The following is a 17,023-nucleotide window of genomic DNA, read 5'->3' as shown; positions in this document are numbered from 1 at the left end:
GTGCAAGGCGGCCACTTGGTCTTCCTTGCACACCTTTACCAAGTTTTACAGGGTGCACACTCATGCATCGGCGGATGCTGCTTTGGGCCGCCTGGTCTACCCTGTCGGGTAGTTGACTTGTTTGGTTTCCACTTTGTTGGTCATTTCTTTTTTTCTCACTACTTGGACACGCAACTGGTAGTCTCTCTCTCCAGGCTGAGGGTATAGCTGCTGGAGGAGGGGCTTAACAGTTTTCACTTAGTGTCACGCCTCCTAGGGAGATGAGCTATACCCAAGGTCTCCTGTGTCCCCCAAGGAAGAGCGAGAAAGAGATTTTACTGGCAAGTTATACAAAAATCTAGTTTTTCAGTTCTACAGAAGTAAATAGAAAGTAAATGCACACCTACCTCTCCATTCTTGTCAGTGTGACACAAGACCCTTGGAATCCTGCATCTTTCTGACATTTATGGCATATTGTGTGGCTATGGCATGAATGTCCAGATGGAAATACCCCTTTTAAGTGGACTATAAAAATTGTGGACAATGAGTAATTGGCTACTATTTGCAGGTCATTTTATATATGCCATATACAATATCCTCAAAATTATAATATATCAGTCACATTAAACGTTTATTCACATATTTCCAAAGTGAGGTTATATCTCTAGAATATATTTTTAATTATTGGTAAGGGTCCAACCTCGGGTACCCTATTGAACCTGAGAATGAAGGCCCGCAGCTCACTACTGGTGTAGTGCAGCACTGCAGTTCCCCAGACATCTGCTGTGATGGGAACTGCAGTAAATCACCAATTAATTGTACGTGGCCGACTGCAGTTCCTTGCATAGCTGGGAACAGTGGGGTGTCAGAGATTGGACCCTCACAAATCATAAGGTGATGGCATATCCTAGGCAATACCCCTTTAAAGTGACTATGTATAACTTGTACATTTAAGGATCACCTACAACCAGTGGTCTCATTTGGATGTTACAGGTACACATACGAACGAATAGATGGAAGAGTAAGGGGCAATCTCCGTCAAGCAGCCATTGACAGATTCTGTAAGCCAGATTCTGACCGTTTTGTATTCCTGCTCTGCACTCGGGCAGGAGGCCTGGGGATCAACCTGACGGCTGCTGACACCTGCATTATCTTTGATTCCGACTGGAACCCCCAGAATGACTTACAGGTACTCACTTTTTTTTATCACACATATTTATTGTTTATGTTTTTACTTTATTTATGTTTGCATAACTTAACATAGAGGTTGAAATCTATGGGTCCTACTATTCTAAGCCCAAATTTGTCTTTAAAGCATACCTAACATTTCAACAAGTTCTGCATTAATCAATAGTAAATTGTGTGTACATGAGGAAAACACAATTTCTGGCCATTGTTTGAATTTTATCTGTCATCTTTTAGCAGTTTTCTGCTGTACATGCTGAACTTCTAGTTTGCAGCTGTGTCAGACATAGTGGGTGGAAACTAGATGCCATCTACTGCACACAGAGAGTAGAGGAGAATCTGCTTCTTAAGCTTCTCTCACTCAAAAGTATGCCCTAGGATCATGACATGAAGAACATTACAGAGAGGTGCTGACCTGTATTAGTTGTGAATTTAGCATTTGTGTGTCTTTAGTGTCTCTTTTTGAGTCCCGTTTCATGAATGCTGCTTACTTTTATCGACATGTGTAACATGATCCTCCTGTGGAGCTGCTCAGTCTACAGATGGAATTCAAAGCATTTTTCAAAGTGAAAATTAATTTGCAAGGAGGGGTGAAGTAAACAGCTGATAACATGAGAAGTAGACATTTCTCTGCTAAAATGTTTCTTGTGGTCACTTGTACTATTGATTTATGTAAAGTTTTGTGACTATAAATTAATATTGCATTAAACTGGGGTGCTGTTTTATGTATTTTATGAAACATTTTTCTAAATTTTTTTTAGGCTCAAGCTCGCTGTCATCGTATCGGGCAGAGCAAAGCTGTGAAGGTTTATCGTCTCATAACCAGGAATTCTTATGAGCGGGAAATGTTTGATAAGGCGAGTCTAAAGCTGGGACTCGACAAGGCCGTGCTACAAGATATCAATAGAAAAGGCAACACCAATGGAGTAAGTGTGATCAGAAATATCCAATCCGAAATGTATTCAAGATAAGGGCAGTATGCTACAGGATTAGAACAACATGCCTGCACCTCTGTCCCCAGAAGCCTCCCAACTCCTGTTCATGGGTTGTATTTGTTACTGCATTTCAGCTCCATTCAAGTGAATTGGAGCCGAGCTTTAATACTAGATAGGACATGAGTGCCACTATTTCTAAAACAATAAATAAAAATATTTTTTTCTTATCATGGACAACATGTTTAATAATCATCTGTATTTTTGAGAGGATCCAACATGTGTATTGTGTTCAGGTACAGCCATTGTCTAAAATAGAAGTTGAAGATCTCCTTAGGAAAGGAGCATATGGTGCACTCATGGATGAGGAAGATGAAGGCTCTAAATTTTGTGAAGAAGACATTGATCAAATTCTGCAGCGCAGAACACGAACCATCACCATCGAGTCTGAAGGAAAGGGGTCTACATTTGCTAAGGTATTCAAAGTACAATGTTGTTTATTAAGGGGATGTACTTTAAGTCATTATTCAGATGTTTGTGCATTTGGATATTTTCTTTTTATTATTCCTACCAACCGTAGGAATTACAGTGGCATACAGAGGGAGAGGTAGACAATTGCATATATACATATTCTCTACATGTTTTAGGGTTTGCCCCTTCTTGTTAATTTCTTAGTTGCATGTTTTCCAATGCCTCCACAGGCCAGTTTTGTGTCTTCTGGTAATAGAACAGACATCTCGCTAGATGACCCTAACTTCTGGCAAAAATGGGCAAAGATTGCAGAGCTGGACACAGATGGCAAAAATGAGAAGGTACCTGTGTTTTTTTTTTGTTGTCTTTTTTTAAATTCGCAGTCTGGTTATTTCACCACCACAATAATTTCTGCACTTCTTCAATCATTTAGGACAGTTTAGTCATTGACCGCCCTCGTGTAAGAAAGCAAACGAAACACTACAATTCATTTGAGGATGACGAGCTAATGGAGTTCTCAGAGTTGGAGAGCGATACTGAGGAGCGTCCTACAAGGTCACGGCGACTAAATGACAAAACGCGACGCTATCTGCGGGCAGAATGCTTCAGGGTAGAGAAGAACCTTCTCATATTTGGGTAGGTTGGTGTAATAAAGGAAGTATTGCAATTTCCTTCTCAATATGGCCACTGTCTCATTAGACTTCTCGAAGAAGGATCGACAGTATGCCTGCACACAATTCAGGCACTTGTTTTTCATGAGATGGGTCTAATAGACTTTAGGGGTTACACAACAGCCCTCACTCTGACACGGTTTCCCAACAGCCAATGTTAAAGGGGTTGTCCAGTCCTTTTTATATTGATGGCCATCAATCTCCGATTAGCTGGGGACCTACACCCCACACCCCCTCTGTGATTAGCTGTTTGATAATAGCTCCAACACCTGAACTACATAGCTCTATCCGTGGTATAGTGGACATAGTTGGTTACATTGAAATAAACAGGATCAGCGTTGCAGTAATCGGCTCTATGCTCTATCCTCTACACAAGGGATGGCGCTGTGTCTGTCCTTCGAGAATAAGGGATGCAGCAATATAAAAGGATTGGACAACCCCTTTAAAAGACAGCCTTTAGTATCATGTTATATTCTGTTATATTGGTACACAGAGCAGATTTCAAGTCTTCTTTTTATGATCAGCAAAGCTGTATTTGCTTTTCGGTAGAGCCATTGCAGTTCGCTGAATGCTCCATTTTAATCCTGTTAATTCTGCAGCTGGGGACGCTGGAAGGACATCCTGACGCTTGGCCGATTCAAATGGCATCTAAATGAAAAAGATATGGAGATGATCTGCAGGGCTTTGCTGGTTTATTGTGTCAAACATTACAAAGGAGATGAGAAAATCAAAAGTTTCATCTGGGACCTAATTACTCCCACAAAGGACGGATACAACCAGGCTCTGCAAAACCACTCAGGTATTGACTGATTATTTTTCAAAATGAAAAGCAATTAGCAGGGGGTAAGGGGAGAGAAGTAAATGGCTGATAACTGGAGACTAGACATTTCTCATTGATAAGACATATTACAAAGTTTCTTTTGGTCGCTTATACTATTAATTAATGCAAAGTTGTGAGAAATGTTAGTGACCATTTAATACTCCAGATTCAGGTATTTTTTTGCTGTCAGTAAATGAGACCACTCTTTACATTCCCAGGCTTTAAAGGGTAGATGTCATTTTTTATTTTATTTGCTAATTTATTAGAGCTATACATGTATATCTGAGTTAGTATGTCAATGATTGTCAAAAGATCTGTAATTACCCTTTAATAACAGCTTTCATTAATGTCCTCTGTCCCTTTCCACTGCTCCCTTAAAAGACCGTGGCTAGGGCTTGTCTGTCTACCAACTTAATGTAAACAGAAGACAGAGGGGCGGTCCTTCACACTGCATGCCTGCATTAGGCTTCAGAGTGAGGAGGCATGTCTCTCAGTAATCCAATCTGATTCGCTGGCTGGCAGGGAACTGCTGGCTACTGTAAGTGTGTATGGGAAGTGAGGGAAAGCAGTTTTCTCGCCCATTTCCTTGGGGGACACAGGAAACCTTGGGTATAGCTCAACTCCCTAGGAGGCGTGACACTAAGTGAAAACTGTTAAGCCCCTCCTCCAGCAGCTATACCCTCAGCCTGGAGAGAGAGACTACCAGTTTTGCTTAGTGTCCAAGGAGACAAGACACTCCCTGCTCCGCAGGGCTGTTCTTTCTTTTATATTCACAGGGACAACAGAGACGCCTGGACCTCTCTGTTTCTCCCGGGGTCGAGCTGTGCCAGTGCCGGTCATCCCCACTGCTGCCTCCCCCACAGAAGACAAGGAGGCAGCCCAGCTCCCCTGCATCCCGCCAGCGTAAGGGTCGCCCACACGTCAAGCCACTCTCCAGCTTCCTGCCACTGCGGTGCCAGTAGCTGAAGGGGCGACCCTGCTGGAATGGACAGAGGGTGAAGACTTCAGGATGGTGAGAGTGGCTGTTCCAGCCCCCCCCCTCCCCTCCCGAACTTCGCTTGGCCACCTGTTTTTACCCCTCCAGGGCATCCTCCACCTTCTCAGGCCGCCCCTCCAGGAGGGCATCCAGGCTGGGATCCTGGGACTACAGGCTGGGATCCCTACTACAGGCCAAGAGCCTTTACTTCAGGGGCATCCAGGCTAGGATCGCAGGCAGGCGCCTGCCGCAGCAGCAAGCAGCCGGCGCACCCCTTCACTGCCGGCGGCATCGCAATGCTCCGCGCGCAGGGAGAATCGCGGCAGTCGCTCTATTCCTCTGCCTTTAGGAGAGAGCGGCTCTCCCTTACTCTGCGCCCCTCGGGTCGTGTGGTTTATCTATGGGCATATTCATTGTGCTCTATGGGGTCGCGGCCTTTCATTTACAGCGTGCTGGACGCTCCCCCCCTCTTTTTCTCTAAATTTGAATTGTGCGCACGAACAAAGCATCGGTGGGGGGGCGGGGCTTCGCTTCCCGCTCCACTCACATTCCTCCCGCCTTCCAAGCCACCGCAAGAGCCTGTTGCCACCGCTGCTGTCTCGCCTCCCTGCGGCTTGACGCTCTGGTTCTGGACGTCCCTCCTGCCACTGTTGCTGCTGCTGCACTGCTGCCGTTACCTTCCTCACTCCCTGAGGTCTCCGGGTCTGGTAGGACTGTTAACCCCTTCCTAGCACCAGCGGCCCCTAGCCTGGACAGCCCCCTCTTCCAGGAGCTGCCTATTTTTCTCATCACCAACATGTCTGACCCCTCAGGGGCCCCTAGACCCTGGTACCACGCCTGCACCGCCTGTGAAGCACTCTTTCCACGGGGGCAATCTCACCCGCATTGCTCTGCATGCCAGGCCCCAATACAGGGTCTGCCACTTGCTGTGCCGCCACCCTGTTTCCTCGGATCCACCTGACTGGGCAAGATCCCTGTCCCAGGCCGTGGAAAGCCTTACTCATGTTGTGGGCCGCCTTGTAGACACGCAGCCTGCTACACCCCCTGTCGTACCCTCCGGGTCCGCAGCTTCTGCGACCCGTCGGGGTCCCTCGCTCCCAGCGACGCCTCCAGAAGCGCTCCAGGGCGGAGTGCGCATCTTCCTCGGATGCGTCCCTATCTCCTCCGCGTGTGCGGACTCAGTCGGGTCACTCCTCCTCACAGGACATGCCCTCTGAGGGAGAATTGGTGGATTCAGATTGGGACATGGACTCGGCATTGCCGTCCAAGCTAGCCTCTGCTGTGGGTCATCTCATTGCTAATATTCGCGACACCTTTAAAATTCACAACGACCCTCCCAGCACTGACAAGGCCGGTGTGTCGTTTTTCCGCCCCAAACAGGCGTCCACTGTTTTCCCTCTCCATGCCGACTTCGGTGGTCTCTAAGGCCCCCCCCCCCCCCAAGAAGTTAGATATCTGTTATCCCTTCCCAGCGGATTGCATCTCCACTTGGGCGTCTCCACCTAAGGTCGACCCTCCCGTGGCCTGCCTGTCTAAAAACACAGCCATTCCTGTGGCGGACGGCTCCTCTCTTCAGTCCACTGAAGACCGTCGCATGGAATCCCTTACGAAAGCCATATTTGCCGCCTCCGGATCAGCCCTCAGACCGGTCTTTGCTTCCGCCTAAACCGGGAAGGCGGTCTCGGAATGGGCTTCCCAACTTGACCAGGAACTTGCTTCGGACATCTCTCTTCAGGACCTCCGTTCTTTAGCCCAGCTCGTTGTTCAGGCAGGGAAATTCATTTGTGAGGCCTCCCTTGATGCGGGTGCCCTCATAGCCCGTTCCTCTGCTCTGGCTGTCTCAGTCAGGAGAGAACTTTGGCTGAAAGTTTGGACGGCGGATGCCGCTTCCAAACGGTCTCTTGCTGGATTCCCCTTTACGGGTTCCCGTTTATTCGGGACCTGCTTGGACGAGATCATTTCTGAAGCCACGGGTGGAAAGAGCACCCATCTTCCCCAGTCCAGGACCAAGGGCGCCACTCGAGGCCGTCCTGGGTTCTCTCGTTTTTCGGTCCTCCCGCAGGTCCTCCGGCCCTCGGCCCGCGACCCTTCCCTCCTCTAGTTCCTCCCAGGATAGGCAGAAGAAGCCCTTTTTTCGGACTCGGCCCTCCTGGCGTAAGTCCCAACCTGCTCGCCCCTCCACGGCCAAGCAGACCTCCGCCTGAAGGTGTGCCCCCTCCTTTTCAGGGACATCTGGCAGGCACACGTCTCCGACGCCTGGGCACTCGAGATTGTGTCATCCGGATACAAAATCGAGTTCGCGTCCCTCCCTCCGGATCGTTTCTTTCTGTCCTGTTCTCCGCGGAACCCCGAGTGTGCGGCCGCCTTCTCCGAAGCCATTCGTGCCTTTCTGGACAATGGAGTTATTACTCCCGTTCCTCGAAGGGACAAATGCGGCGCATTGCTTATAGCACAGACCTTTCACTTACCAGTAGGAGGAGCGCCCGGCCGGTCACAGACATCGCAGGTAAGAATAATGCTTCTAAAATGGCTAAGTAACCATGGCAGCCAGGAATGCAGTAGCGTCCAGGTTGCCATGGTTACCGATAGGAGTCCCAGCGATTAAACTGGGACTCCGATCGGAACTCTCCGCTGCCACCAATGATGGGGGATCGGTCATTTTAATTAGGGGGGGGGGGGGAGGGGGGGCCGGCCGCACTGGCCACCAATGACTTAAAAACAGGGTGGGCCGGCCGCACTGGCAACCAATGAGTTAAAAACAGGGGGGGGAGGGAGGCAGTCATGTACAGGCAGCAGGGGGCAGTCATGTACACAGTTCATTTAGTATATTCTAACTTGAGGCGTCCCCATCACCAGGGGAACGCCTCTGTGTTAGAATATACTGTCGGATCTGAGTTTTCACAAAGTGAAAAATCAGATCTGAAAAAAAAACAGTTATGCAGACGGATCCGTTCTGAACGGATGCAAGCGTTTGCATTATAGGAGCGGATCCGTCTGTACAGACACCAGACGGATCCGCTCCTAACACAAGTGTGAAAGTAGCCTTACATATGCTAAAAAAAAATTTTTTTGATGAAAACATGACAGTTACCCTTTAAATCTGTGCATGGCCAGTCCTGCTCTCTTGAGTGGTGGATACAATTGTATCCAGTCTAGGTAATGCTCTGTGAGCATAATTAGAACAGCCTGATACATTGTTGCAAGCTAGCAAAGAGGTTTGTGCAAATGCTGCTAATATATTTAAAGGGGTTCTGCAGTTTTTTTTAAACTGATGATCGGCGGGGGTCTGACACCCAGAACCCCTGCCAATCAGCTGTTTGAGAAGGCAGCGGTGCTGGCAGTAGTGCAGCGGCCTTCTCGCTGTTTACCGCAGGCCCAGTGACGTCACAATTATCACTGGGCTGGGCGCGGCTAAGCTCCATTCAAGTAAACAGAGCTTAGCCGCGCCCAGGCCATTGATACTAGTCGTGACGTCACTGGGCCTGCGGTAAAGAGCGAGAAGGCCGCGGGACCCCTGACGATCAGATGCTGATGATCTGTCCAGAGGATGATCATCGGTTTAAAAAAAAACTGCAGACCCCCTTTAATTTAGATTTCATATTTGCTGCAGGTTTATCTGCACCAGTCCCACGTGGGAGAAAGGGGAAGAAAATGAAGAGCCAAATGTTGCTCCCAGAGATTAAAAATGCAGATTGGCTTGCTGGCTGCAACCCTGAGATTGTCTTGCATGACGACAGCTACAAAAAGCATCTGAAGCAGCACTGCAATAAGTGAGTATAAAAGTCTCTTGTATTATGTGCTTAAAGATTCACTGAGGTTTGATTTGTCAGCAACATATCAAAGGTTTTGATTGGTGGCGGTCTGATTGTTGAGCCCCCCCCCCCCACCAATTGCTAGAACGAGGAGAGAGAAAGGCACCCATCTTACACTCTGTCTCCTCGATGCAGGAGAGGAAGTGAGACTGCTTTAATAGTAAGTCTGTGGTTCCGTCTTCGACAGCGAGGAGATATGCGAGCGCTTCTCTGTACTCAGTCAATGGATCAGTGGGGGTCTCAGCACTCTGACCCCCACCGATCAAAACCTTTGATCTCTACGACATATCAAATCTTTGTCTCTATGACATTTTCTGAAAACTTAGGCTACTTTCACACCTGCGTTAGGTGCGGATCCGTCTGGTATCTGCACAGACGGATCCGCACCTATAATGCAAATGATTGTATCCGTTGAGAACGAATCCGTTTGCATTACCATGAACAAAAAAAAAAATATATATTTTTTTTTTTGTTCATGATAATGCAAACAGATCCGTTTTGACTTACATTGAAAGTCAATGGGAGGCGGATCTGTTTCCAATTACACCATATTGTGTCAGTGAAAACGGATCTGTCCCCATTGACTTACATTGTAAGTCAGGACGGATCCGTTTGGCTCCGCATCGTCAGGCGGACACCAAAACACTGCAAGCAGCGTTTTGGTGTCCGCCTTCAGAGCGGAATGGAGGCTGAACGGAGGCAAACTGATGCATTCTGAACGGATCCTTATCCATTCAGAATACATTGGGGTTGGACTGATCCGTTTTGGGCCGCTTGTGAGAGCCCTGAAACGGATCTCACAAGCGGACCCAGAAACGCCAGTGTGAAAGTAGCCTTAGTGAACCTTTAACATCTGATATTGTGAGTTTTATAGTAAAATAATACATGCATACAATATAGTTATGATACGTAAGGCTAAATAATAAGGAAGGGAGCTGTATATTCTAAATATGTAGACACATGAATTTTTATTGAATTAATTTAAAAATTTGTAAAACATTTTTGTGTCATTTTTTGCAGTTTGTCATTTATATTGAATGTTAACAAAAATTATGTTACATATGGTTTTTTCTCTTGATAGGGTCCTCCTTCGAGTGCGTATGCTGTACTACCTCAAGGCAGAGGTTCTGGGAGATGCTGCTGCCAAGGCCTTAGAAGGTGTAATTGCAAGGTGAGGTTAAAAGCAACCACCTGAGATGTCAATTAGGAGTGTCAAAACATCACATTGGTGGGGTCAGTTTGCTCAGACCACCCACTGATGCCGCAAAAGTGGTTTATCATGTGCTGTTTGAATGTAGTTTTTGAAGCCACAGACGCTAGTGTAATCAGTTTTAGTCTAGTGTCTGTAGGAGGCAGACACCACCTGCCTTTTTATTTTCGCTTTTGACTTTCTTCCTATATACCCCCCTTTCCCTCCTGGTTAGGGTCTTTTTAGTCCCCCTTCCCCCGCACCTTCCATAGGACCTTTTCTGTTTCCCTCTGGCCCTTCTTTTTTCCTCTATGGTCCTTGGCCATCACTCATCCTCCAGTGCCCAGGGACTCTTTTTAGGCCATTTTATTCCCTAACTGGGGGTCACTACAACCCCCTCTTCCCTCTCCCATGCGGCTCACTACAGGGTACATCGCCAGGTTAAGTGGTCTTAATCCCTTCCTGTGGTGAAAATTCTGTATTCCATAACTCAATAAGTCCAGTCCACCATTGCTTCCTTGTTTTCCCCTTTTCCCTGACTCTGCTCCTGGGCCCTCACATACAGTCAGGTTCATAAATATTGTGACATCTACACAATTCTAAGATTGTTGGCTCTATACACCACCACCACAATGGATTTGAAATGAAATGAACAAGATGTGCTTTAACTGCAGACTGTCAGCTTTAATTTAAGGTTATTTACATCCAAATCAGGTGAACGGTGTAGGAATTACAACAGTTTGCATATGTGCCTCCCACTTGTTAAGGGACTAAAAGTAATGGGACAATTGGTTTCTCGGCTGTTCCATGGCCAGGCGTGTGTTATTCCCTCATTATCCCAATTACAATGAGCAGATAAAAGGTCCAGAGTTCATTTCAAGTGTGCTATTTGCATTTGGAATCTGTTGCTGTCCACTGTCAAGATGAGATCCAAAGAGCTGTCACTATCAGTGAAGCAAGTCATCATTAGACTGAAAAAACAAAACAAACCCATCATAGAAATAGCAAAAACATTAGGCGTGGCCAAAACAACTGTTTGGAACATCCTTAAAAAGAAGGAACGCACCGGTGAGCTCAGCAACACCAAAAGATCCTGAAGACCACGGAAAACAACAGTGGTGGATGACCGAAGAATTCTTTCCCTGGTGAAGAAAACACCTTTCACAACAGTTGGCCAGATCAAGAACACTCTCCAGGAGGTAGGTGTATGTGTGTCAAAGTCAACAATCAAGAGAAGACTTCACCAGAGTGAATACAGAGGGTTCACCACAAGATGTAAACCATTGATGAGCCTCAAAAACAGGAAGGCCAGATTAGAGTTTGCCAAACGACATCTAAAAAAGCCTTCACAGTTCTGGAACAAAATCCTATGGACAGATGAGACCAAGATCAACTTGTACCAGAGTGATAGGAAAAGAAGAGTATGGAGAAGGAAAGGAACTGCTCATGATCCTAAGCATGCCACCTCATCAGTGAAGCATGGTGGTGGTAGTGTCATGGCGTGGGCATGTATGGCTGCCAATGGAACTGGTTCTCTTGTATTTATTAATGATGTGACTCCTGACAAAAGCTGCAGTATGAATTCTGAAGTGTTTCGGGCAATATTATCTGCTCATTTTCAGCCAAATGCTTCAGAACTCATTGGACGGCGCTTCACAGTGCAGATGGACAATGACCCAAAGCATACTGCAAAAGCAACCAAAGAGTTTTTTAAGGGAAAGAAGTGGAATGTTATGCAAGTTATGGCCAAGTCAATTACCTGACCTGAATCCGATTGAGCATGCATTTCACTTTCTGAAGACAAAACTAAAGAGAAAATGCCCCAAGAACAAGCAGGAACTGAAGACAGTTGCAGTAGAGGCCTGGCAGAGCATCACCAGAGATGAAACCCAGCGTCTGGTGATGACTATGCGTTCCAGACTTCAGGCTGTAATTGACTGTAAAGGATTTGCAACCAAGTATTAAAAAGTGAAAGTTTGATTTATGAATATTATTCTGTCCCATTACTTTTGGTCCCTTAACAAGTGGGAGGCACATATGCAAAATGTTGTAATTCCTACACCATTTACCTGATTTGGATGTAAATACCCTCAAATTAAAACAGTCTGCAGTTAAAGCACACCTTGTTTGTTTCATTTCAAATCCATTGTGGTGGTGTGTAGAGCCTTAGAATTGTGTAGATGTCCCAATATTTATGGACCTGACTGTAGGTATTTGAGGTCTTCCATGCTTGGTTGTCTTCCCCGTAAGGTTCCTTTCCATCCATTTTGTACAAAACCATCTTCCCTTTGTCTTGGTGGGTATTTTTCAGGGTTTTCCATTAGCCATTCTCCAGGGGGTTATTCTTTGGTTTAGGACCACGCTTGTCCTTTTCCCCGGCGGCTCCACAACGGCATTCCCAGGAGGGTGTCTCCGCCTCCAGGACAGGAAACAACGAGGAAGCACAGGATTTAAGGAGCCTCCTCCCCTTACCTTACCAGTCGTTGTTTCCTGTCCTCGGACGTGCGTGGAAGCCACTCCTGGGGTTATCCAGGAACTTGGATACCGCACCGGTCTGGTCCTTTCCCTGTCGTTCAGGAGGGCTGGTGCAGGGATTGGGGGCCCCGGGGACGCATTGCCTCCCTTCCTCGATCCTCTGGAGTAAGTCCTGATCTCAGGCATCCCTGCCGGAACTCGCGCGGGATCGGGCGTCGTGACGTCACCGGAACGAGATCTCCTTGGCCAAGGGATTCTCGCAGGAAGACTGCTCCTGCGCGCGGCGGGAGCTCACATCCACCGCCGCCGGTAATCTGCAGAGATGCCTTCCAGCGACAGATAGTCGACAAAACGCTCCGGTGATCCCGCTGTCTCGGCCCTCAGCCCGGTAAGCCTCCTCCCAGGGGGGAGTCATCCCTATTTTTTATATATATTTCCACATAGGTATATAGGGTTAAGGAGTCCTGGACCTCTCCTCCCCCTGCACGCTGGGTGTCTGTAATTTTACTATACTGACCCCTCACCACCCTTACTCTGGGTCTCTCCTTTGTCCTATACAAAGATTGTTTTATTCCTTTTAGGACAGTGAGTCCAGAAAGCTTAAACCCAAAGGAGATTCAGGGCGCAGGAAGTGTGGTCGTTGCCGTAAAGGCTTGGTGTCGGATCCGAAGAAGACCCTTTGCCCTAAATGTACTGAAAAGATTATCTCAGAAGAATCCCCTTCCTTCGTGGAGTCCATGCGAACCCTCATTAGAGAAGAGATTAAAGCTGCGGCTGATTCTAGACAATTGGCGCTTTCCCCTGGGCCTTCCCGTTCCCTAAATTTGGAAATATCAGACCAAGTGGATCTGGATGAAGGGGAGTTACTTGATGATCAAGTCTCCTTATCCTCTGAGGATGCTGCAGGGAGGCCTATGTGCTTTCCCGAAGAAACGCAATCCCTACTGAAGGATATTAAATCTACCCTAAAATTAGAAGACGTAAAAGAGACTCAGTCCCTTCACGATCAAATTTTTCAGGGGTTGGGGGAAAAGAAGAAGAGATCCTTCCCCATCCACAATAATACACTGCTCAAAAAAATAAAGGGAACACAAAAATAACACATCCTAGATCTGAGTTATTTAAATATTCTTCTGAAATACTTTGTTCTTTACATAGTTGAATGTGCTGACAACAAAATCACACAAAAATAAAAAAATGGAAATCAAATTTTTTAACCCATGGAGGTCTGGATTTGGAGTCACACTCAAAATTAAAGTGGAAAAACACACTACAGGCTGATCCAACTTTGATGTAATGTCCTTAAAACAAGTCAAAATGAGGCTCAGTAGTGTGTGTGGCCTCCACGTGCCTGTATGACCTCCCTACAACGCCTGGGCATGCTCCTGATGAGGTGGCGGACGGTCTCCTGAGGGATCTCCTCCCAGACCTGGACTAAAGCATCTGCCAACTCCTGGACAGTCTGTGGTGCAACGTGATGTTGGTGGATAGAGCGAGACATGATGTCCCAGATGTGCTCAATTGGATTCAGGTCTGGGGAATGGGCAGGCCGGTCCATAGCATTAATGCCTTCATCTTGCAGGAACTGCTGACACACTCCAGCCACATGAGGTCTAGCATTGTCTTGCATTAGGAGGAACCCAGGGCCAACCGCACCAGCATATGGTCTCACAAGGGGTCTGAGGATCTCATCTCGGTACCTAATGACAGTCAGGCTACCTCTGGCGAGCACATGGAGGGCTGTGCGGCCCTCCAAAGAAATGCCACCCCACACCATTACTGACCCAATGCCAAAACGGTCATGCTGGCATTGCTGGAGGATGTTGCAGGCAGCAGAACGTTCTCCACGGCGTCTCCAGACTCTGTCACGTCTGTCACATGTGCTCAGTGTGAACCTGCTTTCATCTGTGAAGAGCACAGGGAGCCAGTGGCGAATTTGCCAATCTTGGTGTTCTCTGGCAAATGCCAAACGTCCTGCACGGTGTTGGGCTGTAAGCACAACCCCCACCTGTGGACGTCGGGCCCTCATATCACCCTCATGAAGTCTGTTTCTGACCGTTTGAGCAGACACATGCACATTTGTGGCCTGCTGGAGGTCATTTTGCAAGGCTCTGGCAGTGCTCCTCCTGTTCCTCCTTACACAAAGGTGGAGGTAGCGGTCCTGCTGCTGGGTTGTTGCCCTCCTACGGCCTTCTCCACGTCTCCTGATGTACTGGCCTGTCTCCTGGTAGCGCCTCCATGCTCTGGACACTACGCTGACAGACACAGCAAACCTTCTTGCCACAGCTCGCATTGATGTGCCATCCTGGATAAGCTGCACTACCTGAGCCACTTGTGTGGGTTGTAGACTCCGTCTCATGCTACCACTAGAGTGAAAGCACCGCCAGCATTCAAAAGTGACCAAAACATCAGCCAGGAAGCATAGGAACTGAGAAGTGGTCTGTGATCACCACCTGCAGAACCATTCCTTTATTGGGGGTGTCTTGCTAATTGCCTATAATTTCCACCTGTTGTCTATCCCATTTGCACAACAGCACGTGAAATTGATTGTCACTCAGTGTTGCTTCCTAAGTGGACAGTTTGATTTCACAGAAGTGTGATTGACTTGGAGTTACATTGTGTTGTTTAAGTGTTCCCTTTATTTTTTTGAGCAGTGTATTAAAGCTCTTATTTCCAGGGAATGGAAGAATCCTGATAGAAGGTGGACTGTATCGGCCGCCATCAAGCGCAAATACCCCTTTTCAGAGTCTGACTCTGATTTGTGGGATAAAACTCCCAAAATAGATGCACCGGTGGCCCGTATTTCAAAGAAATCCTCGCTGCCCTTTGAGGATATGGGTCTCCTAAAAGACCCGATGGACAAAAAATGCGAAAGTTTGTTAAGGAAATCCTGGGCAAATACGGCGATGCTACGTCCCAGCATAGCGTCCACTTGTACGGCCAGAACCCTCTCAGTGTGGCTAGATCAGTTAGAGAGCAATCTGTCAGGGGGTACGTCCAGAGAAGAAATCTTAAACTCCCTTCCTACCCTAAAGAGAGCATCTAATTTTCTAGCTGACGCCTCGGCCGACTTGGTTAAGCTCTCTGCAAGAAGCAGTGCTTTAGCCAATGCGACCCGTAGGGCGGTATGGCTCCGTTCATGGACAGGGGACGCAGGCTCTAAGAACCGCCTATGCTCCATCCCATGTGAGGGAGATAGGTTATTTGGCTCCGCTCTTGATGATATTTTGGAGAAGGCCTCCGATAGGAAAAAAGGATTCCCCTCTGATAATCGTTACTATCAACAGAGGCGTTCTTTTCAAAATCAGAAAAGGTCGAGAGCAGATCAGAGTAAAAGGGACGGATCAAAAAGGTGGCAGCCTTCTAGAGGTAGAGGAAGGGGATACCTTTTTAAGGCCAGAAGCCTCTACCCGCCCTACCCAGTGACACGCTGATCCAGGTAGGAGGCAGACTAAAACAATTCTCCTCCGCCTGGCAAGAAATTTTTGCCTCCCCTTGGGTCACTCGTACCATAAGAGAAGGCCTAAAGCTAGAATTTGTTTCCCCCCCCCCCAAAAACATTTCTTTATCAACCAAAGACAGCAGCCCGACAAACAGGCATCCCTAGAGTCAGAGATAACTACGTTACTCCTCAAAGGAGTCCTCATCCCTGTACCAGAAGAACAACACGGCGAGGGATTCTATTCCCCTATATATTTGATAAAAAAAAAAACTGCTCCTTTCGCCTAATAATAAATTTAAAGTCCCTAAACAGATCCATCGTTTACAAGAGATTCAAGATGGAGACCATAAAATCTACCACACAGATCCTTCCGCAAGACTGCTTTATGGCTACCGTCGACCTTTAGGACGCTTATTACCACGTCCCAATATACCACAGGCATCAGTGTTTTCTAAGGATAGCAATTTATTGTCCCATTTTCAGTTCACAGCCCTTCCTTTCGGCCTATCCTCTGCCCCCAGAGTTTTTTCAAAAATAATGTCAGAGAAATTTCTTCATCTTCAGGGAGTACAGATCGTTCCATACCTGGACGACTTTCTGGTGTTTGCGGAGTCGCGCCAACTTCTACAATCACGCCTCAAGCAAATCCGGGACTGTCTTACAACTCTAGGGTGGATAATAAATCCCAAAAAATCTGACCTTCTCCCCAATCAGGAAAAGGTTTTTTTAGGGGTACTGTTGGACTCAAGGCATCTAATGTCTTTCCTCCCTCAAGACAAACAATCTCACTTAATCCAAACAGTGTCTCGTTTTTCCAGCAGGGATCGGTCCTCGATAAGAGACATCATGGCTGTACTGGGGCTGCTAACAGCCACAATCCCGTCAGTAAGGTGGGCCCAAAGTCACACAAGAGTCCTTCAGGCCTTTCTCCTATCCTCATGGGACGGAAAGAATTCATCTCTAGACAGAAAGGTTCACGTTCCCAAACAGGTAAAACAGTCACTAACTTCGTGGAGAATAAAGGAAAACCTGAGCATAGGAGTTCACTGGCGCCCAAGAGATGTTATGGTC

General features: G+C 47.2%; 1 protein-coding gene across 3 annotated transcripts in view; it reads left to right on the top strand.

Annotated features, from left to right (window-relative positions):
- Positions 1 to 17,023, top strand: part of CHD6 (chromodomain helicase DNA binding protein 6) — a 188,699-nt gene that overhangs the window by 130,514 nt on the left and 41,162 nt on the right. For all 3 annotated transcript variants that reach the window (XM_040435016.1, XM_040435018.1, XM_040435017.1), the window contains 8 exons: positions 973 to 1,168; positions 1,926 to 2,090; positions 2,393 to 2,572; positions 2,798 to 2,908; positions 3,001 to 3,203; positions 3,838 to 4,037; positions 8,645 to 8,804; positions 9,928 to 10,017. In XM_040435016.1, the coding sequence (XP_040290950.1) occupies positions 973 to 1,168; positions 1,926 to 2,090; positions 2,393 to 2,572; positions 2,798 to 2,908; positions 3,001 to 3,203; positions 3,838 to 4,037; positions 8,645 to 8,804; positions 9,928 to 10,017 (1,305 nt within the window). The remainder of the gene's footprint in view (positions 1 to 972; positions 1,169 to 1,925; positions 2,091 to 2,392; positions 2,573 to 2,797; positions 2,909 to 3,000; positions 3,204 to 3,837; positions 4,038 to 8,644; positions 8,805 to 9,927; positions 10,018 to 17,023) is intronic.

Source organism: Bufo bufo, chromosome 6 (genome assembly GCF_905171765.1).
Source record: "Bufo bufo chromosome 6, aBufBuf1.1, whole genome shotgun sequence".
Classification (NCBI taxonomy): Eukaryota; Metazoa; Chordata; class Amphibia; order Anura; family Bufonidae; genus Bufo; species Bufo bufo.
This window is presented reverse-complemented; position numbering and strand designations above follow the sequence as displayed.